The sequence below is a fragment of the Pogona vitticeps genome, chromosome 2 (genome assembly GCF_051106095.1).
Source record: "Pogona vitticeps strain Pit_001003342236 chromosome 2, PviZW2.1, whole genome shotgun sequence".
NCBI classification, from domain to species: Eukaryota; Metazoa; Chordata; class Lepidosauria; order Squamata; family Agamidae; genus Pogona; species Pogona vitticeps.
In genome coordinates, this window is record NC_135784.1 from 209248962 (window position 1) to 209276607 (window position 27646).

The 27646-nt window shown below is 42.8% G+C and overlaps 1 protein-coding gene across 2 annotated transcripts in view; it reads left to right on the plus strand.

The window, feature by feature from the left end:
- The first annotated feature begins 11581 nt into the window (after nucleotides 1–11581).
- Nucleotides 11582–27646, plus strand: part of PALM2AKAP2 (PALM2 and AKAP2 fusion) — a 160034-nt gene continuing 143969 nt past the window's right edge. For both annotated transcript variants that reach the window (XM_078384866.1, XM_078384867.1), the window contains exon 1: nucleotides 11582–12016. In XM_078384866.1, the coding sequence (XP_078240992.1) occupies nucleotides 11972–12016 (45 nt within the window). In that variant the 5' untranslated portion in view covers nucleotides 11582–11971. The remainder of the gene's footprint in view (nucleotides 12017–27646) is intronic.

A 27646-nucleotide genomic window follows, 5' to 3' on the forward strand; every position in this document is an offset into this window, starting at 1 on the left:
CTTTGGAAACCTTTAAATATGCAGAAATAAAACAGGCTGCAAGTAAAATGATCTTTCCATCTATAAAACAATTTCTGTTTGGACCAATAATATTTATTTGAGGTGCGCTGGGCAAAACAAACAAACAAATGTGAATATTTCATTCACAGTATTATTTTAGTGTTTAAGTTGCAACCAGGCCTCATGTCCACACAGAACTGTTGTTTCCGGGGCCCTGTCACATTGGCTCAACTGTTTCCCCTCAGTGCATTCTTTGCCCAGAAAATAACCAGAATGTCCTTTTCATTCATTCTCCTGTGTGTTCTGGCAAAGTGCAATTGTTTCAAGAGCTCCAGCCACATACAATTGCTCAGATACTCATTTTCCATCATAGATGGGAAGGCTAGATGCCGAAGAACTGCATAAGTTGTTTCCATTGCCTAAATAATAGCTATTGATTGGTAGCGGAGGTTCTTACTGCAGGCAGCCTATAGTGTTAACAAGCTCTTATATTCCAAGAGGTATACAATTAAAATCACAAAACAAAATTCTTAATTATTGGGACTTCACTTATGCTGCCATTTTATTGTAATATACCATTAGGCATCCAGGGCCAAGTTTATGCCGTTCTAGCCCTGCATGAGCAGTGATAGGGCCCGCATCAGCATGTAGCCAACTAGGCATGGGTACTATTCCCAAGCAGACCCAACTGAAGATTTAATAAAATTTAAAAATTTAATACATGAGGCAAAGGACAAGATAGCACCGTCCTCTGTTCCACATACAAGAGGCAACCAAAAATGGCAGCTGGGTCTCACTTTAGCATTTCCAAGAGGACTGGCTCTTCAACCATAACTGAGGGCAGCAAGTAAATTTTAGGGGGCATACTTCAAACCACATGCCACACCCAGCTCTGTCCTTCAGGAGACGGGAATGGCCAGGAATCTTGTTGGGAGCAGTTACTCCTCCCCCCCCCCGCATCGACTGTGTGTGGCCATTGCCTCACTCTGCCTCATAGTAGAATGGGCCTTGGGTCCCAGCAGTTTGGAAGGGCATGTGGCAGACTCCTGTCCAGTGCCCTCTCCTCCATTAGGAATAAAAATTCTGGCCCTGAGAGGCACCACATCATTAGATCTGCCATTTAAATTTCACATTTAAATATGTTCTCTGGAGAGGCACCATAACAGGGACACTCTAAGGAACTTAATCACTGGACTCAGCCGGCTGGTTCTGCTGAGAGAGCTGTAGTCTATGCCTCCTGCTGTCATTGCCAAATAAGACCACCAGTGACAGAGGAAAGCTATTGGTATCCCTTAGCTGAGTGTCTTCCATGGAGATAGCAGAGCAGAGCCTCTTAAGAGCCTCCTCCAACCTGGCAAGCCCTCCAAACGTGTTCTGCTGCAGTGCCCCATGTTGGCTGGCCTGAGGCATAGTGTGTTGAGATAGCAGACAGGGCAAGGAAACTTAGGTGTGAAAACATTGGGATGGCCACAATGTTTGGTATCAAGGAGAAAGAGATTATAAACATGTTCAGAATCTCTTGGAAAGTACAGTTCAATTTGACTTGGAGGGATTTACTTACTTTTGAGTAGACATGAATGCAATCTGGTTGTAATGCAAAGTGCAGTTTTCCATGTAGTAATGGGGAAGTAAACTGGACTCACTTTTATTTCCAGGTCACCACATATTTTCCAATCACACTGGAACTTGGCAGTTAACTTTTAATCAACCAATGCGTAAACATGTTTGTATTTTTGAACAGAATGCTATTTGTTCCATTAGTCACTGATTGACAGGAAAGCCACCTCACTATCCTTCATGTTGCTGGGGAGCTGTGGAGAATGTCACGCTGTTTGTCACGTTATTTATCATGTTACTCATTACCGTCAGGCAAGGTGGGGAGTGCTGCCATTTACCTTACAAGGTAGGCGTGTGGGGCATAGTTGCAGTTTTAAATTTATTCACTTATCTATTTATTTTGCATAAAATAAGGGCCCCATGCTGCTCACAGGAGCACAGTGTGTTGTCTGATGTTGCAAGATGTTTTCTTGAGTATGCCCTTCCCCACTCAGCACTGGAGAGCAACTGAATACCTCGCTCCAAATAACATGAGTGGAAATGCTTGCCAGCACGTTTTTAATTGTGGAGTGATGCATCAGATCACTCTCTAGTACCCAGTGAGGAGGGGAATATCAAAGAACTGTATTTCAAGTTATGCTACAATTATATATCTTGGCATCCTCCAAGGCCCCGACTTTTTGCTGTCTCTATCCCAAACTCCTCTACCCTTCTGCACCCTTCATCTCTACTTCCTCCCACCTATGGTAGACTGATACTCTTACGGGCTATTATTCAGTCTTCCTCTCATCAACTTTCTTTCATGTTTCTGGAAGGAGCAGACCTCTTCTTTCTCCTCCAGCCATGTCCTCTGGGATCTAGGAGTTAGCCAGGATTAGCATTTTGGCTTTTCCCTGAAATGTAACTTTCTTAGTTAAAGTTTAGGTATTGGATTTTAACTGCTTCTCATAGTTTAGGTATTGGATTTTAATTGCTTCTTGTTTCATCTGCCTGCACTGGGACTAACAGCCTTGGTATCACAGTCAGGGATGAATCTACTACTGTACTATAATCTACTATAAAATTTAGGAATCTTAAACTTCAGGGCCCCTAATCCCAAAGGGGCCCCAAAAGCTACTTTAGTCATTTTTTTTTTAAAATGGAGAAGATAACAGTGGTTACCCAGACCTCATTGTTGGTTAAGAAGGGGCCACATAACAGTTCAAGCTTCAAAATGTAGATCCACCACTAATCTATGACCATCACAACAAGATGTTAGTGATACAAGAATAAGTTGTATATCTTTTGTAACTCATTTGTTAAAGAATTTCATGTATGTTGTGATGCTCAAGCCTCCCTAAGGAGCGCTTAGCACTTGGCCAGAGAGTTCGACAGGCCACTTACCTACCACCTTTGCACTGGGGCAAGTCCCAAGACCTCAGCAGTGCATAGCGTAAGCCCCTTGAACCAGTCTGACCTTAGAAGAACACTTTACTTTTACCCAGTACTTTGCAAGTACAGACACATGGGCTTTGCTGTTCAAGAGATCAGTCCTTTATAAGAATTTTTATAAGAATTTTTATTATTTTTATTAGAAAAAATAGAATTTCATAGAATCAGTTTATATTGCTCAAAATTTAGCATAAAGAACACATTCAAAGATTATTACAGTTAAATAAAAAAACTAATCCCCATTAAAATGAAAAACACTACTAAGGTGGGCTGCAGTGGGCTAGCCTCCACCTCCTCCTTTCTCTTCATTCTCCTTCAAGTTCTTTTTCTCTCCCATCACCATGGAATAGAACTTCTGAACTTCTCCCACATAACCCATCATCCATTTTCTACATTTTCTAACTCCTTCCTTCTTCTTGACACTTCATGTCTGTTAACCAATTAGCCTCAAGGAGCTGTAACACCTTCCTCTGCCCTCAATTCCCATGGAAATCCAGGTATTTTATATCTTCTTAATTAGCTCGGAATGTTGAGTCTTCCATGGGCATCTTTGTTCGACCTTCAGCTTTATCTCAAACCACCCTGTACTGAACTTCAGAAAAATACTCTCATAGCACTTAGAAAAACACATTCCAATGTCTCTCAAATCATCTTCACACAGAACCTGTCTGACTCCATCTTACATTACTCTGACTACATATCCCATACTGCTTCAACTCCATCACAGTTCTTCTATTGCTTCCTCTGCAATACAGGACACCCATATATTCCTGAGCCTTGAAATCAGGGGTTCTGTATAAATAACAAGGTAAAACAGGCTTGACAGAAGTATGATACCATTGCTTTGGGCAACTGAAATAGCTGTGTCTTTGTCAGGTGTTACCTTAGGAAGTTCAAATTAGCTTTATAGGAATTTACATTTTGAAAAGTCAAACTTGTAAGAAGAAGTAAGTACTGTAAATATTTTAAATCTGAGAGTGACAGATAATGTTACTCTTGGTTGATGTTCAAATACATTTCTGGAGGTTTGTGTGGGGCGATGTTGGTAAAAACAAGGAAACCAGAAGCATAAGGTGATTATGGGTAATTTGTATGTTTTTGAGGAAGAAACAGGTTCGGGCAGGAGAGGGGGTGATAAAGACCAAGGAAAATACTGTAATATGGGTTAAAGCCCCTCACCACCAACATTGTAGTGCTTGTCAGTAGCATAGCGGTGTCATGCTAGTTCCTACAGCCTCATAGCCAAGTCCTTACAAGTTCCTATAGCCAGTTTCCTAAAGACAGTCCAAAAATGCAGGAGATTATCTTGATAGATATCGATACATTATTTCCAGAAATCTTCATTTTGGTGAAGAGCTGGTCTTTTGTAAAGCCAAGAAGTCTTAACTGTCCATTCAAGATCAGTCCATCATAAAATAATTTTCATAAGAACAATAACTACCCAAAGACTATGTTTTTGCTTGGAAAAATTGACCACCACCACCCCTCCATGAGGACTGTACTAAATTCAGAAGGAAAAGGAAAGTCTCAGTGGAAAGATAACATCACAGCCTCTGCTACTTAAAAGGTCTAAGACCCTCAACTCTGTGAGCCTTGGCTCCAGTACAACATTGGTATGCAGGCACATTGCAGGGAGAAGGCTGTAGCTGAATTCACTCTTTAATTTTTTTTAAAAAAACTATGGAATACATAATTTCCTCTGCTATTCTATCTATTTAAATCTTTAATATGCAAACCCTTAGGTGATAACATTAAATTAGGCTGCTTGTGTCTACCGATAAAGCTCCGTGGTGGCGCTGTGGGCTAAACTGCAGAAGCCTGTGCTGCAGGGTCAGAAGACCAAGCAGTCGTAAGATCGAATCCACGTGATGGAGTGAGCTCCCGTTGCTTGTCCCAGCTCCCACCCACCTAGCGGTTCGAAAGCATGCAAATGCAAGTAGATCAATAGGGACCACCTCGGTGGGAAGGTAACAGTGTTCCGTGTCTAAGTTGCACTGGCCATGTGACCAAGGAAGATTGTCTTCGGACAAAAACGCTGGCTCTATGGCTTGGAAACGGGGATGAGCACCACCCCCTAGAGTCGAACACAACTGGACAAAAATTGTCAAGGGGAACCTTTACCTTTAAAGGTATAAGAGCAAGCCAGATCTCCTTCTCCCTATTTACTGTTTTTATTTTTATCCCATTTCTTTAATAATAAATAAATAATATAAATAATAATACCATTTTTGTCCTGCTGGGTCCATGGCAGCTTGGAATAGAAGACAAAAATATAGTACAAACACAATAGAAAGCATAGTACTAGCGCCCAGAACAAAATCCAATGCCAGCTAAAAATCTGTATCAGAACAGCAAACAAGACAAGAGCTTATTTTCATCCCAATGATCCTGATAAGAATGTGGGGGGATAGTCATACTTTAAGGCCTTTAAAGAGTTTGCCAACTAGCAGTCTTAAGGCATGGAGTTCCACAGAGAGGGTGCTGCAAGCAAAAGGTCTCAGTCTATCCCATATCCCATGCAGATGAAATTCCAGTGGGGACAAAATAGGAAACAAAGCCTGGGAAAGAAGTCAGTCTCAGTGGGCAGGTTTGTGAGGGAGACTGGGATTGACCTTTGAAATAGTATGGTCCCTGATCATTTAGGCATTTCATTTGGGGTTCAGAAGTGAACTCTAAGTGACTGCAGAAATGAACTGGTGGCCAATGCAGGGAGTAACAATGTTTCATACATGGTTCAGATAGTTGTATATTTTGTCCTCCCAAAAGGATAGCTTTAAGAAGTCTGTTGGAACTAATGGAGAATTTTCAGGCACCCCACATGTGCCAGAAATAATAAATAATAGCCTATTATTGGGCCTATTTCGTGGCAATACGTCTGGCAAAGCGGCAATATTTCTCCAGCCGTATTGCTTCCTGAGTCGTCCAGCAGAACTGTTTCGGGTGGTCCGGGATCTTCTTCAACCACGAGATCTGGTGGAGGTTGTGGACCACTCATCAGCTCGCTGTGATGGATTTGCCACTCATTTTGAGGGGGGAAATCGCTCAGATTCGCAATGGGTTGGACTCCATCATTAGTGCAGAATCAGAGGATGTGTCTAGTGTGCCTTAGGTCAAGTATTAATGGATGAGTTTCAATTGTTGAGACCTGAGGATGTGGACATGGTGCTTGGATCTATCCGTTCTACCACCACTCTGCTTTTATGTCATGGGCTTCCTCAGGGCTTGATACTGTCCACCGTGCTGTTTAACATCTACATGAGACCGCTGGGAGAGGTCATCAGGAGGATTGGGCTGAAGAGTCAGCAATATGCTGACAACACTCAGCTCTACTTCTCGTTTTCCACCAATCCAGGTGAGGTGGTTTTTGTGCTGAACTCGTGTCTGGACCTGATAATGGACTGGATGAGGGTTAATAAAATGAAACTCAGTCCAGACAAGAAGGAAGTGCTGTTAGAGGGTGCCTCATTGGACAGGCTAGAGGGCCATTTCCCTGCCCTGAATGGGGTTACACTCTCCCTAAGGGACAGGGTCCACAGCCTGGGGGAGCTCCTGAACCCCGGTCTAATTCTGGAATCCCGGGTGGACTCGGTGGCCAGGGGCGCCTTCCTTCAGCTGCGGAAAATATACCAGCTGCGGCCCTACCTGGACGAGCGGAGTCTCATGACAGTCACACATGCACTGGTTACATCCTGTATAGATTACTGCAATGTGCTGTACGTGGGGCTGCCTTTCAAGATGGTCTGGCGATTGCAACTGGTTCAAAATTGAGCTCACTGCTGGTGAGGGGGGCGCTAGGGAACACATCAGGCCGATTCTGTTCAAATTACATTGGCTACCAGTCACTGCCTGGGCCCAATTCAAAGTGCTTGTTTTGACATATAAAGCCCTAAATGGTTTGGGCCCTGGATACCTGAAGGACTGCCTCCTTTCATATGAACGTACCTGGCAATTAAGCTCTAGCCAGGGGACCCTCCTGAAAAAGCCATCCCTCAAGGAGGTAAGAGGGATGGCTTGTAGACAAAGGGCCTTTTCGGCAGCTGCCCCCAGACTATGGAATGCCCTCCAGAGGAAAATTCATGTAGCACTGGCATTTCTATTCCAGAAGGTTTTTAATTGAAATAATATCAACTGTGGGTCCTGGTGGCAATTTTTAGAGCATTGTATTTTTAATTGTAGTTTAATTGTTTTATCTTTTTATTGTATTTAAATTGTTGTAAGCCGCCCAGAGATCTTTGGGTAGTGTGGGCAGCATATAAATTAAATAAAAAATGTTTGGAGGAGGACAAAAATGTTTAGAGTAGCCTTTGAACAGATTATTAAAATGCTGAAATGAAGGGGGATTCTACAGTATTAAATACTGAAAGACCATTTGCCTTCTAGCCATTTGGTTTATCCTTGCTGTTGTATCAGTAGCTAGTCTTCTCCCTGAGAAGACTCAAAAGGAATATTATAGCCTTATATTTGCTACTCAGCTTCAAAGGCCTCTGGGGTTTCTTTACAGTGTGGTGTAGTGGATAGGGTGAGTTACGTACAAAGACACAGGCAACCTGGGTTCAATTCCCTGCTGAGCCATGGGGTAGAACTGATAAAATAACTCTTTAAATATCTCAATTCCTTTTAAAGCCTTATTATGGTCAGTGTTAAGGTGGTTCCAACTGAACAGCACCCACATTTAGAATCATTTCAGAATTTCACATTCTGTTAACATTACACATTTTTCCTCTGAGGAAAAAAAAATAAAATGTGCATCATAAGGTGGTGATGGACATCATACTTGTAGCTTTCATTTTTTATAAAACCCATGTGGTTCAGTCAAGCTAACGACTGGAAAGTTCAACACAGAAAAGTAGGCAACAACTGTTGGGTTAGGCTCAGCCGGAGAGCTTTGTGAGTAGCACTGGCAACAATCCTATGAAACATCTGAAGTGCCAGTCTGTTGGATTGCATGAGCATCCTGAGGAGATAAACAATTCTTCTGATCTTCTCACACAGCAGGACTTCACTGCCCTCAAAGCTGCTGCACCAAATTTAAACTATTAGAATTTCAGCATATTTCTAAATTAGAATTTCTGGGGGAAAAATATAGAAACAAGCTGTTGATTTCTGTTTCAAAATACTCTGTCTAGGCTATCGTTTCCTAACCCTGGATCGCCAACTTTTTCACTAGAATTCTCATCCCCCCTGTATTTTTACCATGCAAGTTGGAGATGATGAAAATTAAAGTCTAAGCAGAAACAAAGATTGGACCATGCTGGTTTATGCCTTTTGCAAGGCAGGAAAGATGTATATACAACAGAAAATAGTCAGGCAACAAAAAGCTGCAGATGACAGTGGACTTGGAGGTGCGAAGACAAACACAACAAAGATGTACACTCTTGCCACTGCTTTTGTACTCTGATCACAGGTTTACAGAATCACTTGCTTATTCAAATTATGCTATCATTGTTAATGAACAACATCAACAATATTCAATAAATAGATGTTGCAGAATACACTTAACTGATGGTCTGCAAAGCTCTCTTGATCAAGTAAACCAAGTGATAAACACAGACTAAAAATGAATGCTAGAAAACAATGTTCACGATAATCAGTGAAACACAAGTAGCCCAAGAAATACAGTTAAAGATTCAAAATGGCAGAACAGAGCACGTTGGCAAACATAAGCATCTTGTAAATTGTTGAACGGATCCATGAGATCACAATCACGCAATAAAAGTCTGAAGAGAGATGGTCTAAAAACACCTTCCTTAAGATGAAGAATGCAACATGGAACAACATTTTTGAAACATCTTTGCCAATGTGCATTGTACAGTCCTTTTCTATTGTTTCTACCTTATGTCATGGATGGGATCATGGACTTCAACACAGGCCACTGTAAACAAAATAGAAAATTTGGATTCATCATAAATGCCAAGTATGTCTTGGATTAAGAGACTGACCAATAAAAATGTACAAAAGCAAATCAGTAAAGATTGAAAGACAGTGAAACTCATAAAATGCAGGAAAGTAGACTGTATTTCAGTCATATAATGGGAAAGAAAAATGCAGACTGCTACAGTCGATCATTCATTTATTTTGAAATAAATGTGTGGAAAAAAGGAAGAAGATTGTGTTGACTGAGGAAGAACTTGAAGACTAGTCTGAATGTAGAACCACACCATTGTTTAAAGCTGTTGCATCCAGGCTTAGAATAGGCATGATGATGTCCAACCACTGATAGAAAAAAACAAGAAGGTAACAGCTCAAGGTTTACATGTTAGTCTGCCTCCACTGCCCCATTTTGTGAGAGGAACTCGCGGTTAAGGATCCCAATGCCAATTTAAATGTCTTCACGGCATTTATTTATTTATTCCTATTCCCTGCATCCTGCCTTCCAGATGAGATTGCCTGTTGGATGATGCAGGGTAGATAAAACCAGAGCTGCTCAAATGTTTCTAATTCTGTAATAGTCAGAACTGGCTCCCTGCCACTTCTGTTCTGGCTGGAAAACAGAAGAGTCTAGCATTGTGCGTTGCCGCTTGCTTCTGCTAGGAACACCTACTGTATAATGGATTTCCTCGAGTTGGCTGTTGTTTCCCAAAGAATAAAACAGAACAAGCTCTGAAGGACTCCATAGGTTGTACTGATTAATAAAATACAGCTTAACTAATTGGATGTTGAGGTTCCCCAAAAGGACCCCAACAAAGCAGCATCAAACTGCTGTTGTAGGACATGCTGTGTTTTGAAGACGTGGTTCAGATTTAAATGAGAAGATAGCTCGTCCAACCGACAGGTAACAGTAATGAAGGAAGAATGGAATTTAGAACATTTCTGAATTTGCACAAATACTCACATGTTAGAAAATCTATCTTTATTCTTTAACATTTTAGCATACAATTTATATCTCATTGACATATGACATGAGAAAAAACTGAAGGTATCACTTGGGCAAATAGAAAAAAAATAGTGGGAAAGAACACAACTCAGCTCCCATTCACTGCAACAGGGCTCGGGCATGGAAACTTCTCTGCTCTGAATGGCACCCTAAATCAAACTATACATCCCACCCACCCACCCATTCAGCACCTTCCAAATTTCAATGAGCCATATCTCAATCCTTTAGGAAAGAATAATAAAAACTGGGCAGAGTGAATCTCCTTTCCCCTCTAGTCTTCCCTCACAAAACAGGTCACAGGCTTCCAGAAAAGAAAAATACAGCAGGACCCTCTATCTGTGGGATCAGTATCTGCTGACTCACGTATCCGCTGCCTGAAAATACTAAATAAAACAAATACTGTGCATTTATACCTATTCTCACGGTGTAGTTAACAGAATTGGCCACTAGGGGGAACCAGAGAACATGTCTCGGTACTTCCGCGTTTTCCAGCATCTGCGCTGTGGTGGAGGCTTAGAACTGAACTCGGGGATACATGTAATAAACATGTGTCAAGAAAGATGTGAAGTCCACATACGTGTTCTCCCACAGGTTAAAAATAGTACAACAAAGAGAGAACAATTCTAAGCTGAAGAAACAAGAGGGAAAACGTAAAGCAATTTGAAAGCCGAAAGCCAGGCCAGGATTTCATAGATTTTGGTTCAGATTCTCGCTGACACTGAAGCCCGCTGGGTGAACTGAGTCAGTCACTCTCGCTCGGTCTGACTACCTCACAAGGTTGTTGTAAGGATGGCGCGTGGAGGAGGGGAACTACGCACACCGCCTCACTGAAGAAAAGCTGGTCTACAAATGGAACAAAAACACAAACATTGCAGGCTGCTTTGGTTAAAAAAAAAGAAAACACAAAAGAGGAGTACAGAACAACAAAACCCCGCCTGACAAAATACAGTAATTAGAATTTCCTAGGAAAAAAAGGGTGTGGAGGCAGCCTAAGCCCTAAGGAGCCCTGTGGCACCTTAAAGGCTGACGGGATTTAATTTGAACTGCTGGATAGCTCAGAGGTTTGGGTAGGGACCTTGATTCCCCCACTGGGCTTCCTCGAGGGAGGCTGGACAGGATGATCCCTAGCGTCCCTTTCAGCGGCGCCGTCGCCTCAGCCAAGCTTAGGTCGAAGAAAGCTTATCCGCCGGGGAGAGCCCACAGGACTCTTGGCGGCAAGGAACGTGAGCACCGTTGCCTGTTTTAAAAAACTGCGTCCCCCCGTTTCGACAAATCTGGCCCCGTTCGCGGTTCCACGTGCGAGAGGGAGCGCCGCCGCCGAGGGCCGGACGCCTCCTTCTCGGCGGCTCGGCGCCCTCCCGCTCGCGCTCCCGGGCCAAGGGCTGCGTGCCACCGCCGTCGTCAGGCTCCCTCCCTTCCCTTCCCCTCCCGTCTCCCCTCCCGCGCCCGCCTCATGCAGGTTCTTCTGCTTACTACGGCAGGCGGCTGATGCCAAGCCTCCTTGAGGGTGACCCGCCAGAGAGGAGGAGCGAGCGCCGCGTCAAGCACACACCCCAACCCCGCCAGCGTGTATTTCAAATAAATAAATAAATAAAAATTGAAATAAAGAAGGAACGCAAGCAATCCCAGCCATGCTGGCCATCCCAGGGACTCGGCGGCTTTGGCAGCAGCGCCTCGATGGCTTGGGTGACAGCCACGGCGCGCAGAAGCCGCAGGAGCAGCAGCAGCAGCAGCAGCAGCCGAGGCGATGAAATGCAGCAGCAGCCGCAGCAGCTAGCAACAGCTCCAGCCACAGCAGCCTTCCAGCTGGGAGACAGGAGGCGGGCAGGCACCAGTCCAGTCCCAGGGGCTAAAATGCTCTTCTTCCCCTGAGCCTGTGGGCTGTCTCCTTTTTTTTACCCCCTGGTCTTCTTCGCAGCTGTGCCGGGTTGGTGAGGGGTGGTGGTGGTGGTTTTTTATCCCTGGCCTTGGCTTTTCTTCCCAAAAAGACTCCGTGGCCCTTAACGGGAGGCTCGCGACTCCTTTGGTGACTGCAGTGGCTTCTTCTCCTTCTTCTCATCCCCAACCCCACCTCCCGGCTTTGCTGCATCCATCCTTCCCTCTCCCAGGATGGCGGAAGCTGAATTGCACAAGGAGAGGCTCCAAGCTATTGCAGTAAGTCTCCTCCTAGATATTGAGGGCATTTAACTTCTCTCTTTGGGTTGTGGATGGGAAATCGAGGGCCGCTTTGCATGCCAGTAAAAGAGCTGGCCCTAGGGCTTCCTTCTTGTGCTATTTAATTTTGTTGCCTTAAAAAAAAGGAAAAGAAAAATAAGACCAGTGAAGTTGTGCTGAGTTTACCTTTTGCTTGCTTGCTTTCTGCTCCATTTGCTCGAGGAGAAATGGTATTCTTGCTTGGAATGGAGAACAGGAGAGGTTGGATTCTTCTGACGGTGACCCCAGGTTTTTTGTTTGCTAGTTTTCCTTGGCCTCCCTGAAAGACATGTGGAAGGGCAGGGGTGGGTGGGTGAGTGGGGAAGGAAGGATCCTGTGTGTTTCGAGTGCATTCACCTGAAGTGCAGTGTTTGGTTGGCAGATCCCTTGGGAGAGGTTGGGTGGTTTCATTTTAAAGACAGGTGCAGGCGTCTCTTGGGTTGAAAATGTGCATTGGTTGGGCTTCAGTAAAAACTGTTCTGCAGTTATTGCTGTTTGTCATGTTAAGAATTGAAGCAATGTCCAGTATCAACGGGACTGATGGTTAATGCATAACACAATGCATATCTTTTCTGGAGGATGCCTGTGCAAGAGAAGTCAGTCAGTTGGACTTATTCCCAGATAAATGTGTTACAGCATTGTAGTTGCTTTGATAACGTTATCCCTGGTAATAAAGTGGAACTTGACTTAGGGTGCCTGTGCATCTAATAATTTCTTATCAGACTTAATGGGTCAAGAAAATACATGTACATACAAGACCTTTTCCAGCCTGCTTCACCGAATCATTTTTTTGAAAGCATAAGGAGGATACCATAAGTTGCAATTCGGCATACCCATGGAAAAAGCTGTACATCTCAGGATTGTCTAGGACAATGTTTCCTAACATGTGGGGCTCCAGATGTTGTTTGATCAAAACTCCGACCACCCTCTTCTACTGAGCAATACCATTTAAGACTCCTAAGCGCTGAAGTCTGATAACAACTGGAGAACTAAGGTTGTGGATCACTGGACACGTGGAGCCACCATACAGTTTGAGCCAAGAGGTGGTGAGTGTCGTTCTTAACATGTGCCGCTTACTCTTGCTAAAAATCCCACAAAAAAAACTCAGGCTTGTGATCAGTTTCTTTGCCATGTGGCAGACACGCCCTTCCTTGGAAAAAATCTTGGGAACAGTTCCAAAGAGTTAAACCGAACAGGTTTGGGATTGATTTTTAATGCACATCATGCCATGCTGTCTGTATAAGTGATCATGTTATTGTTGAGGGAGGAGAAGAAACCGAAGGTGGATGGGTGAGTGGGTGGAATGGTCTTTCAGAATGGCGCTCTTTCTTCATCTACCTCAAGAAACTTCAGACAAAAGAAGTGTGTTGTTAACAACCTGAAATTGGGATGGGACAGCTTGAAGCTCCTCAAGTCAAAATACTATTTCTTTCTTTGGTCCTTAAAATGACTGTGATTTATTTCTAATATAATCCTACACAAATACCTGACACTGTGCAATAAACTGGGGATCAGACGTAGTATTTTGAAACTGGAGGTCTCCATCTTCAGCATTCCCAACACTGAATTATTGATTTTTAAAAAATTCTCTTTGTTTAAATTTATTCAGGGGAAGAGGATATTTTTATAATAGAAGAACCACGGTTCTCCCAGTGAGGCATACTGTTTGTGCTTTTTCCTCATCCTCTCTGACCTTGTCCTTGAGGTAACCCATAAAGATTCACCTCTATAAGCAGGGAGGAGGCTTTGCTCCCCCACTTCATCCAGCCGATATGCTTAATAAAGCAAAGCCACACAGACTCTGGAGGGCTGGGCCCGGTATGTGCAGCCACCGCCGTCTGTGCATCTCAGGTCTGAATTGAGAAGGCAGAAAATGACACGAAGGCTGCTTGGATTTTAGGAACTCTGCCATTGTGTTGCCAATGATCAACAGATGTTGTGCTTTACGCGAACTGCTCCTGAATGGGCAGTTCGTCTATATTTCCTTTGTAGATGGAGGAATGGCTGCTTGGAGGAGGTTGTTTTCCTTTGGTCAGTTTAATCCACTAATATATGCCTTTATATTTAAGAAATGCAGACCTACTCTGCATTAAATCCTTTGAAATTGTTCCTGGAAGAACATCAGATGGGTTGCATTGGCTGGGGAAGGAAGCATCTAAGGATTTAAAGGGTTTATTAGTTATTAAAAAGAAGGGAGCAAATGGCTTGCTTTTCTTCTAAAAACCCACTGAGTTGCCCCTTTCCTAGTTAGACCCTCGAGGGCTAAACTGCATGTGAGATGCATTGCATGTTGCCTATGAATGCAGCCAGCATTAAAGAAGGAATTATAGGGTAGAACTCTTCCCCTCTCCCTGCTATTCAAATAGTAGATTCAGGGGGCTTGATAGCTGTTGGGATCACATGGAGAACAAGTAGCTCAATCTCTCATGCTCTATCCTGCACATCCACACATGGGCCTTTGTTTGTACAGGTTCCCTTGGGCTGGCTATTAAAATCCTTCACAAAATAATGTAATGGGGGGTTAGGTGTAATATGTAGTTTGGACCTCTGTGTGCTTTGGACTTTAGTGTTTGAGACACACGAGTGAGATGTTAGCCTGGAGGGGTAAAGAACGTCTGCTGCTGCCGCTGATGGTTTGCCATGTTGTTTGAGGCTGATGGAAACTGGAGTCTAATAACATCTGGAGGGCCAACAGGTTTTTCGTACCAGCTCAATCTTATGATATTACCCCATAAGAGAATACCTAACTCTTCTAAGATGTGCAATGTGTAGGGTATATATATAGGGATTTGGGGGTTATGTTAAAGGAGGGAGTGGTAGGCAGGAAGTGCTGTCCTAAAGCTCCTGTCCCTGAATATGCTGGAAAAAAACTTGAGATCTGATTGATTGATTGATGTTTGTTAAATGTGTCATCGAATAGATTTCTCTAACCATCCCACCATCCAGTTTAAAAAGCAGCATAATGAAAATGCAATAAATCCCAATAAAAGAATAAAATCAAACATAAAATCAGTAGATGCATATTGAAATGTCAAAAACCTAATATGGATACAAATGGAAATGGATTGAGATTTGGAGCCTGCTGTTCCAGCATGATTCCAGTTTACACTTTTACACCAGGCCACTAAGAGCATTGCTGAGGAGAGGTTGGTTAGAGATGTGCCGTCCCTGTGTGGAATGTGATGCAGCACCTCTCCACTGTGAGGTGGGCCTCCCTGGGCAAGGAAGGGCTCATTCTCCACCAAACAGCGCTGCAAACGGCTCAAAGTATATTAGATAATTGGCAATAAATATGACAGTTCAGAAACTTAGCATGAGCAATCATAATAGTGACAGTTACTGAAAATAAGACATCCGTCTTACTCTCTGATGAATTTGGTAGTGGTGGAGAGGGGATGCAAACGTCACCCTGTCTGGATTTCTCAGGCTTCCTCAGTGTAAACTCCAGACTCTGTACATGAGTGGACCCCCAAAGATGTGTAGAAGAATGCACACCCTAGAAAAGCACCACTCAAACATTCTTTAATCAGGAATAGGGATGCAGTCAAAATGCATTGTGCAAATGTGTACACAGTTTAAAACATGAGGATGAAATTGCACAGGTTGCCTCTCTGTGGATGCAGACCTCCCAGATTTAAGGTGCACAGCATAGAAGGCCAAAGAGCACTCCACTGCACAAAGGGAACCTAAAGTTTTCCATATTACAATATGCATTTTGTTTGGGAGCCACAGCTCTCACTTGCCACCACTTGCCGCCTTCTTCCGCCTCTCATGTTTGTTTCCTCTTTCAGTGCTTTTGAGTCCATTTCTCGCCTGGGGAAAGACAGGTTGCCTGCCTTCCTTTAGTCTCCAAACATGATCACAGGCAAGAATGTTTTCAGGATTTTTCCTGGATGGAGCAACGCTGTATGGTAGTACGTTAGCCTTATGTTAGCATAATGTCCGTGCATAGGGTGTACCTCCACAACAGGTCAGTCTGTGTATCTTAAAGTAATAAAAGCATGCAGGATGGGGAGGGCAGCTGCCTCCTTTGCCTCCTCCACCTGCCCCTGCTTACAGATTTGATGTTTATAGAGTTTTCACCAAAGACTCCTTCCAAGTGTCTTCAAGGCAGCAGGATTTATCAGACCCTAAGGTAGTAGGAATGGGAAGGCAGATGTAAATGTCCAGATCTTCAGCATTATCTGTCTCTGCCAAGCATCCCTTTAAGAAACTTATTTATTAAGCTTCAGTAATGGGGCAACCCAGTGGGTTAAGATCCTGTGACAAGGGGAGCAGTCCTTTACAGTTTGACAAGATCTGCTCTGGGGTATGCTGTCTTTGGAAGAGGCTGCAGGTCATCTGTATGGGATTTGTAAATGATTCAATCCATTCCCCACCCCCACCCCATTTTTCCTACCTGACTGCCAAAGGAAGATTCTTAGAATGAGCTTCTACTGCTTAATAAATGTCTGCATCTTTCAGGAAGGAGACTGAGGTGTTCTCTGTGTTGTACCTCCTTCAGTCTGGGGGTGTGATCTTGCAGCCCCTCAGTAAGATGGGGGAGTTTCTTTCGTTTCTCTTTGAATCAAGATTTTTTTTTTCCACTTGAGAGTCATAGCTGTTTCTTGGATGTTTTATGATGTTTCTTTTCTGCAAAGAATAATTCCAATTCCTGTCCCAGAATGGCACCTTTCCTGCAGAAGATTCCCTGGAAAGGGTTTTGAACTGGTCACATTTTTACAGGAAGCTGAGCAATCTCATGGTTGCAGAAGTTTGGGGAGGGTACTTTGCATGGCAGAACTTGAACAATCACAGAGAATGAGAGGTGTTTCAAATACTCTTCACATCCTTACTTCAGTTTCTAGATAACTTGGTTTCAGCAGAAGACAATGCATGTGAGACTCTCTCAAATTCTTGTGATTGGCTCTGGGTCTCCCATTTTACAACTGTCCTGTAGATTCCAGACCAAAGCTTACAATTCTAGGAGCACGGAAAACGAGGATGCATGGCAAGGCTCCTCATGGAGATGAATGCCTACAAAGACCCTGAGTGACCAGAGCTATGGTGTTTCTCCCATCTTACTCTCCTGGCAGAGGCAACAGCCACAGCTGCAATCCTTTTCCCCTTCTTTCTCTGCCTGCATCTGATAGGCATTTTCCTCCCCTTTCCAGTCCAGTTGCCCTCACTCCAAACTGACTATATGTACACTCAGTGAATTTGTCACATTGGCAGATTTGATTGGCTTTGAGGTATTAATGATATTACACCAAGGAGCTAGTAACACATTGTGGTCTTTGTCTGCTCACTGACTGACTTTTCTGAGAGAAATTACCAAAAACCTAGTTACTTTCCCCAGAACTGCTAATGATTGAATAGGTAAACCACACTGGGAGAAAGAAGCAGCCTTAGATGTTTTTTCAAAATCCTCAGCCAGCTGCATACAGAATCAGTGAGCAGAAAGCAAACAGTTGTAACCAGTGACCTTGTAGAACACTTGAAGGTCCTTTTTCACCTGAAAAACAAAACAGGCCCCTTTTCACCTCAGAAACAAAACAGAACAACCGTTCACCCACCTGCAGTTCAGACTTTAAAAAAGAGACTCCCAGAACTACTACTAGGATTTAGCAGATAGATTCTGATGTAGTGCTCTAAACATCTTCCGAAATCTTATCCTTTTTATTCTTACTTCGCTCTCCTTCCCTCCAACCATCAGTGTCACTGACATGGTCGGGGAAACTATTTTTCAGTTCCACAGATGCCTTGTCAACCCAGTCTGTTTGGGCACATTCATTATAGTGCATATATACATCATCACATATATACACACATATACATACACTCTGCATTCCTATACCCACTTCTCTGGCTGGGAGTACTGAATTCAATGGAATTGGCTTCTCAGTAGACATGCATAGGTCATCTCAGATGCGAAAGGGGTCTGTAAAAGCAACAGAAATCAACATGGAGCAAAGGGATGAAGTGTGACATTTGGATGAAACTCATGAGGCTTTTCCGCAACTGTCAGTTACACACAGAGAGAGAGAGAGAGGGAGGGAGGGAGGGAGGGAGGGAGGGGGAGAGAGAGAGAGAGAGAGAGAGAGAGAGAGGAATACTGACCCTCCCGCAACATTCCTGTATAAAAAGGAGGAAAAATGCAACTTTATGAGTTGGAGAGGATTATTCTGAATACCTGGAAGATTTGGTGAGAGAAGACCTGTTTCAGATCAAATCCACCTGTGACACACAAAGCAAGAAATTTGGGTTTTGAATGCCCATTTACTGGATACTCTCAGTCGTGCTTGTGATCAGTGTGTGCCAAACCATAGTCAATGGTTATTACTGTAGTGATAAAATGACATTTTGTAGCCATCTGATTAAAAAGAGGAATTACTCCAGTGGCATGAATGTTAAATAGTGAATAATTTGGCTTCAATCTGCTCAGAGGTTTGGAATGTTAGAAATTGTCCCCTGAGAGATGAATTTGGTGTCCAGATGGTAGACTAAGTGATAAATTGATGACAGGGAGGACAGGTTCAGCCTTATGGCATTGTGATATATGGAGGGCTTGATGACCTTCAAATAATATGTGGCAGCAATCATGTAAACATACTCTGCACCAGTTCATTCTGACGTCCCTCCCACCCCCCACCCATGATTTGTACATGAAATAGTGATTCAGCTTTCTGGCTCTAATCATTCCCTGATCTGTATTTTGCTTCCTTGGTGATATTCTTCTTAACAGAATGCAAATGAAGACCTCATTACTTTGTGTGTGTGGGGTTTTTTTAAAAAAATTAATCTTACTGCAGTGATGCTGATCAAACATGTTTATTTGGGGAGAAGGTGCCATTTGTAAAGAGCTTGAGACACTTTGTATATCATTCCCAGAGATGTTCAAAGCAATTCTGAAAAGTATGAATTAGGAAATGTCAGTTTTGCTTTTCTCAGATGCATTTTTTTTCAAAGCTTAAATTCTTTCCATCTTAGATAGATATGAAAACAAAATCAGTGATATTTTCATAAATAACTGAGAAAAGGAACTGAGATGAAATTTTCTTCCACTTGCACAGTCAAAGTTTAGTAAACAGTTTCCCCTAACATATAGAGGAGCATGTTGTAACCACCCGCTGTTAATGTGATGATGGCTGTTAAAGATGAGGAGTCTCACAAGAGAAAACAGTGGTTGCTCTAATCAAGCACAAATATGGCTCAATCCACAGAGATTCAAATCTGGACTTTAAAGCACTCAGAACCCTGGACTTGGATGGACAATTCTCAGCTTTTGTTTATCCCACATTGAGATTGGTTTAATCTTAAATTCCTTCCATTTGAAACACAAAGAAATTTACACGTTTGGATGTATTTGTTTTTAAAAAATGAACTGAAGTGAATGAAATTCATCACTCATTGCTGCTCTGCAGTAAACAGGTGCAGAAATGCAGCCTTAGGGTAGTAAACTCAGTGTCAAGTCCAGTTCATTGTCATTACAGTACATACGTTGTCTTCTTTGGGCATTAAAATCCTGTAGTGTGGGTTCGTTGAGGATCTTTCTACACTTCATGTGGAACAAACATGGGTTTGCCATGGAGTGTCCACTTGACAGAGCACTGCAGCCAGTTCCTTTTTTTAAAATCAGATGACAACAAAATGTCATTTTGTCACCACAGCCGGTCTATAAGATACCCCATACTCAGACCAAGGTTTAAGGCAGCAAAACCCATCCACTTTAACCCAAACATCAGCAGGTGAGCTCTCAGATTTATAATGGATAACTGAAGAAATGCATCTTCCCTGCAGTGAACCTGTTTTCATTCCCCTGGTGGGATTTCCTTAGCAACGTGCATGTTAGCTCTCAGGCAAATAATGTTCAGTTTACCTTTCAATGACCAATCACAAAACAATGCAAAAATGAATGCTAGATGCGGATGTCAGGAAGATCATCTGCTGTGGCAAAATAGGTCTTCCAACAAGTGGGAGAACATATCTGCAAAAAAACAGATGTCTGAATATAAAAAAATGAATGTGTATTGTGTTGTACCTGCTGAAATCCCCAGCTATTCAATCAATGAATTATCTCGTTAGACTCTCAAACTAAGAAACAGCAAATCCAGTCTGTGTGCTCTGCTTCAGCACAGCACTATATGGCGGTCAGAGCTAGAACTATTGCTAGCATTACTATTATCATTACTGGTATTATTATTACAGTACATTTATACCCCACCTTTCCATTGCTGGATAGTAATGATGCCAGCTTACAAGTTACATAAACCAAGCTCTTTCTATATATATACAGTGTGTATATATATATATATATATATATATATATATATATATATATATATATACACACACACACACACACATACAGTATATATATACAGTATATATATACAGTATATATATACAGTATATATATATATATATATATATATATATATATATATATATATATATATATATATATATATATATATATATATATATATATATATATATATATATATATATATATATATTTGAAAAAAGGTATTAAAATTTTTTAAAATGAAAAATTCAAACGTTAAATGTTAACTGTAATGTATTGGGAGCTTCAGGTGAAGATCCACTGTTGGATAGGCTGCTTGCAGCTGTGCTGCAATTGCCTGTGCTTGCTGAGCTGGTTATTCCTACAGACCTAGCGATGGTCCAAAGGAGTTTTTAATTGTTGGGTGTGGCTATTGAGTGATTGAATGTTGGGAGTGTGTTTTTGGGGGAAGGGTTGAGTACTGTATATATATGGCAGCTTGCTGTGAGTGTTCATTGTGTCTCCTGCAAATAAAGAGCTATGTTGAAGTCATCTCCGTGTCTCAACCTGCTATTTTACACTGGCGATGAAGGTGGGATGATGCATGGGTTGGCAGCCCAAGACTGGAGTTGATGCATCGGCTGAATGCATGAGAAGGCAACCTTAAGAAATAGAAGTGAATTGTGTGCTGGTGAAGGCTTGTTGCTGTGATTTCTCCGGTGTAAGTAATCGGGATGGCTGTTAATGGCCATTTTGAGTCATTTGACATTGCTGGGACTTATCTATTTCTCGATTCCAGTTCCATCTCACAGCAAATGAGATTAATGATGCTGAGCATGTCAAGGCCACATTTCTTAAGTGTTTGTGGGTGATCCATGTTTGAAGTTCCTGGGCTCTGGTGGTGCCACATGAGCTTGATGCTGTGTCCTTTGCAACAATTAATGCCAAGTTACAAGACCACTTCTCACTGTAGCCTTCCAGGATTGCTTGTCACCATGCCTTTTATAAGCAGGACCAAGCTCCAGGGGAAACGATTGCTGTTTTTGTCATAGCACTGAGCTTATGTGAGTTCTCTGACCTCGAAGGAAGCCCTCTGTGATCAATTGGTGTGTGGCCTTTGGGATGAGAAGCTCTAGAGATGACTCTTTGCGAGGAGGAATCTGGACTTCAAGGCATCATACGAGGACACCATCACTGCAGAAGCTGCGGAGCAGTCGACGAACAAGGTCCCCCAGACACGCAGCCCCCCTTCCCCGTGCAAGATCGAAGTCATCCACCAGGGACACATTGAGAACTCCTCCTCTGTGGATAAGAATGTGTGTGTGTTTAGTCGTTTAGTCGTGTCCGACTCTTCGTGACCCCATGGACCAGAGCACGCCAGGCCCTCCTGTCTTCTACTGCCTCCCGGAGTTGTGTCAGGTTCATGTTGGTTGCTTCGCAGACACTGTCCAGCCATCTCATCCTCGGTCGTCCCCTTCTCCTCTTGCCATCACACTTTCCCAACATCAGGGCCTTTTCCAGGGAGTCTTTTCTTCTCATTAGATGGCCAAAGTACTGGAGCCTCAGCTTCAGGATCTGTCCTTCCAGTGAGCACTCAGGGTTGATTTCCTTTAGAACTGATAGGTTTGTTCTCCTTGCAGTCCAGGGGATTCTCAAGAGCCTCCTCCAGCACCACAATTCAAAGGCATCAATTCTTCGGCGGTCTGCTTTCTTTATGGTCCAGCTCTCACTTCCATACATCACGACAGGAAAAACCATAGCTTTGACTATTCGGACTTTTGTTGGAAAGGTGATGTCTCTGCTTTTCAAGATGCTGTCCAGATTTGTCATCGCTTTCCTCCCAAGAAGAAGGCGCCTTTTAATTTCAGGGCTGCTGTCTCCATCTGCAGTGATCATGGAGCCCAGGAAGATAAAATTTGACACTGCCTCCATATCTTCCCCTTCTATTTCCCAGGAGGTGATGGGACCAGTGGCCATGATCTTAGTTTTTTTGATGTTGAGTTTCAGACCGTTTTTTGCACTCTCCTCTTTCACTCTCATTACAAGGTTCTTTAATTCCTCCTCACTTTCTGCCATCAGAGTGGTATCATCTGCATATCGGAGGTTGTTGATATTTCTTCCGGCAATCTTAATTCCGGCTTGGGTTTCTTCCAGTCCAGCCTTCCGCATGATGTATTCTGCATATAAGTTAAATAAGCTGGGGGACAATATACAGCCTTGCCGTACTCCTTTCCCAATTTTGAACCACTCAGTTGTTCCATGACCAGTTCTAACTGTTGCTTCCTGTCCCACATATAGGTTTCTCAGGAGACAGATAAAGTGGTCAGGCACTCCCATTTCTTTAAGAACTTGCCATAGTTTGCTGTGGTCCACACAGTCAAAGGCTTTCGCATAGTCAATGAAGCAGAAGTAGATATTTTTCTGGAACTCTCTGGCTTTCTCCATAATCCAGCGCAAGTTAGCAATTTGGTCTCGAGTTCCTCTGCCTCTTCGGAATCCAGCTTGTACTTCTGGGAGTTCTCGGTCCACATACTGCTGAAGCCTACCTTGTAGGATTTTGAGCATAACCTTGCTAGCGTGCGAAATGAGTGCAATTGTACGGTAGTTGGAGCATTCTTTGGCACTGCCTTTCTTTGGGATTGGGATGTAGACTGATCTTTTCCAATCCTCTGGCCACTGTTGAGTTTTCCAAACTTGCTGGCATATTGAATGTAGCACCTTAACAGCATCATCTTTCAAGATTTTAAATAGTTCAACTGGAATGCCATCACCTCCACTGGCCTTGTTGTTAGCCAGGCTTTCTAAGGCCCACTTGACTTCGCTCTCCAGGATGTCTGGCTCAAGGTCAGCAACTACATTGTCTGGGTTGTCCGGGATATCCACATCTTTCTGATATAATTCCTCCGTGTATTCTTGCCACCTCTTCTTGACGTCTTCTGCTTCTGTTAGGTCCCTCCCATTTTTGTCTTTTATCATGTTCATCTTTGCGCAAAATGTTCCTCTAATATGTCCAATTTTCCTGAACAGATCTCTGGTCTTTCCTTTTCTGTTATCTTCCTCTATTTCTTTGCATTGTTCATTTAAGAAGGCCCTCTTGTCTCTCCTTGCTATTCTTTGGAAGTCTGCATTCAAGTTTCTGTAACTTTCCCTATCTCCCTTGCATTTTGCTTCCCTTCTCCTCTCTGCTATTTCTAAGGCCTCGTTGGACAGCCACTTTGCTTTCTTGCATTTCCTTTTCTTTGGGATGGTTTTCGTTGCTGCCTCCTGGACAATGTTACGAGCCTCTATCCAGAGTTCTTCAGGCACTCTGTCCACCAAATCTAGTTCCTTAAATCTGTTCTTTACTTCCACTGTGTATTCATAAGGGATTTGGTTTAGATTATACCTGAGTGGCCCAGTGGTTTTTCCTAATCTCTTCAGTCTAAGCTTGAATTTTGCTATGAGAAGCTGATGATCAGAACCGCAGTCAGCTCCAGGTCTTGTTTTTGCTGACTGTATAGAGCTTCTCCATCTTTGGCTGCAGAGAATATAATCAATCTGATTTCGATATTGCCCATCTGGTGATTTCCATGTATAGAGTCGCCTCTTGTGTTGTTGGAAAAGAGTGTTTGTGATGACCAGCTTATTCTCTTGACAAAACTCTATTAGCCTTTGTCCTGCTTCGTTCTGAACTCCAAGGCCAAACTTCCCTGTTGTTCCTTTTATCTCTTGGCTCCCTACTTTAGCATTCCAGTCCCCTAGAATGAGAAGAACATCTTTCTTTGGTGTCAGTTCTAGAAGGTGTTGTAGATCTTCATAGAATTGTTCAATTTCAGTCTCCTCAGCAATGCTGGTTGGTGCATAAACTTGGATTATTGTGATGTTGAATGGTTTGCCTTGGATTCGTATTGACATCATTCTATCATTTTTGAGATTGTATCCCATTACAGCTTTTCCCACTCTTTTGTTGACTATGACGGCTACTCCATTCCTTCTACGGGATTCTTGCCCACAATCGTAGATATGATAATCATCTGAGCTGAATTCGCCCATTCCTGTCCATTTTAGTTCACTGATGCCCAGGATGTCGATGTTTATTCTTGCCATCTCCTGTTTGACCACCTCCAGCTTCCCAATGTTCATAGATCTTACATTCCAGGTTCCTATGCAGTATTTTTCTTTGCAGCATTGGATTTTCCTTTCACTTCCAGGCACGTCCACAGCTGAGCGTCCTTTCGGCTTTGGCCCAACCACTTCATTAGCTCTGGAGCTACTTGTACTTGTCCTCCGCTCTTCCTCAGTAGCATGTTGGACGCCTTCCAACCTGAGGGGCCCATCTTCCAGCGTCATATCTTTTAGCCTTTTGTTTCTGATCATGGGGCATTCTTGGCAAAGATACTGGAGTGGCTTGCCATTTCCTACTCCAGGTGGATTGCGTTTAGTCGGAACTCTCCACTATGTCCTGTCCGTCTTGGGTGTCCCTGCACGGCATAGCCCATAGTTTCTCTGAGTTACTCAAGCCCCTTCGCCACGACAAGGCAGCAATCCATGAAGAGGGTGGATAAGAATAACGAAGAGGTTTTGCATACAAATGTTGCTGCTAGGTGTGATTATTGAGTGATTGAATGTTGGGGGGGTGCTTTGGGGAATGTGTTGGGTATATATGATAGCTTGCTGTGAGTGTTTGTTCGTTGTGTCTCGTGCAAATAAAGAGCTGTGCTGAAGCCATCTCCATGTTTGAACCCACTATTTTACATTAACATCAAATGAAATAAAACCCCAAATCTACAGCTCTTGAGCCCACACAGTACATAGAGGCAACATTTCCAGTGAGAACTGTGTGGTGGTGCGCAATTTTTATCTTCTTAAGGTCCTTCTCTGTTAAATTAGTAGGCAGGCTTGAGATACTTGGACTTACATGAAATTACTTCCTACTTTCAGTCTTTGATTTTTTTCCCCCTTCTTCATAAGAGCAAAAGGACAAGGGCTCCTCCCCATCATCATCACCATTAAGTTTTGTGCAAAAATGTATTTTGAACAAAATGCAAGGTTTAATAAAACCTTTTTTTTTGCAAAAGAAAGTACTTAAATATGAAAAATGCAGTAAACTCTTGTAATCTGATCAGCCAGGGATGAAGGAAATAGGAGTTTTTCATTCATATATACAGGGGCAGGATGTGTAGATTTACTAAGGGTGCAACTGCACTGACTGTTTTGGTGTGGTCTAAATAGGGGTGCTTGAGGTCAAGGGAGGAGTGGTATTACATTTGGTGCAGTCCTCACATCCAAATACCATATCGACCTGAAACAACCCTCCAGCTACTTCTGTTATCAATTGAACACTGAAATCATGTTTACCTGTGCTAGAACATTGATGTGGCACTGAATCACTTAAGATTAATTTTTTAAAAAATATTTGCTATGTGTGTACTGCTAATGGAGAAACTACCCACAGCTGTGGGTTTGATTGGCAACTCACGCAAAAGCAAAATATTTTTAAAATTTTTTAATCTAAGTAATTCAGTGATGGTCTACCAGAGTTAAAAAAAAATGCACTTTCCCTGCCATTCTTCAGAGGAGCATGGAAAGTATTCAGTTTGCCTATATCCTGAAGTGGTTTGCTTATTAAGCCACTTGACAGTGCCAGAAATTGGAACCGGAAGGAGCCCTGGCAGCTTTGAAAGCTGCAAGGCTCAATTTTAGTCCATTCTCAGTGACTGTACGCACTAAGAATGGATTAAACAGGATCCTATTAACGTGCACCAAAAAAGTAGGGGCTCCTGACAGGAGCTCACAAACATGTGGGGTTACAGTGCTCTAGAGGCAAATTGGTCTGCTCTAGTGATTTATGTTATGTGGTTGCTGGAAAAAGAGTACAGCCCCCTCCCCACATCAAACTGGGAGAGAACTGCCCATCTGAATGATCCCTGAATTGGTTAAATAGAGAGTGGTCTCTAGCCTTGTATGAGAAACAGGTAAAATGAAAATAACCCAAGTAGAATCAATAGCAGTCTCATTTGTCAACATATGGCATCAACTTATTTTGTTTGTTAACAGCAGCTTAGCATGCTATGCACTGCCAAAGGCACAGAAGAAATTGATTGATGACATATGACAGAAATCTTAAAAAAGACTCCAAGAAGTAAAGGAACGCCACTTCAAGAATAAACTATCTAAACAACTTAGCTTACCTATATAATACTGCTGTTAGATTAAATTAGATTAGATTAGATTAGATTAGATTAGATTAGATTAGATTAGATTAGATTAGATTAGATTAGATTAGGCATCCTTCAGTCTCGAGAGACTATGGTAACATACTCTGTATGGAGGACTTGGAACAGCATGTAGTGCAGTGGTCGGGAAACAGGGGTAAATTACCCCAAATTGGGTAAAAGTTAAAATCCTGGGAGTAATGAGCAGAATGCTACCCCCCTCCCTCCCTCCCACCCCTTCCCCTGCAATCAAACTTCAAATTATAAGCCATCTCTCCCTGTTACTTCCTTGGTTGCAGCAGGGCACTTCTAAATCCTCCGTTCTTTCAGAGATCAGAGATAAGCCTGCTTGATTGGTTACAGCTGTGGATTAGCCCCGGGCAATCAATCAATCCGAGGCTTCTGAATGACTGATTCCTCCGGAAATGACTGCAAGCAAGCAGGAGGCGAGAAAGGATCAAGTTAACAAGGGAAGGAGGGAAGGAAGGTGCGAGAGACCGAGGGCTTCATCAAGCTTATTTAAATGTATGTAGAAAATGTATGGAGAAAAGGGAGGGAGGGAGGGTGGACGGCTGTGTATGTGTGTGTGAGAGAGAGGGAGAGTGAGTGAGAGAGACTGACTCAAAACTATGAAAAAGAAGAGGCAAGCAAAAGAGAAAGCTTCAATTAAGGCACGGGGGGAAGGGTGGCTTTTTAAGGTGCTGTCTAGGTTTATCATTGCTTTCCTTCCAAGAAGCAGGCATCTTTCTGTCACTGCCTCCATATCTTCCCCTTCTATTTGCCAGGAGGTGATGGGACCAGTGGCCATGATCTTAGTTGTTTTGATGTTGAGCTTCAGACCATTTTTGCACTCTCCTCTTTCACCCTCATTAAGAGGTTCTTTAAGTCCTCCTTGTTTTCTGCCATGCTTTTGCGTAGTCAATAAAGAGAAGTAGATGCTTTTTCTGGAATTCTCTGGCTTTCTCCATAATCCAGTGCATGTTAGCAATTTGGTCTCTAGTTCCCCTGCCCCTTCAAAATCTAGCTTGTACTTCTGGGACTTCTTGATCCACATACTGCTGAAGCCTGCCTTGTAGGATTTTGAGCATAACCTTGCTAGCATGTGAAATGAGTGCAATTGTACAGTAGTTG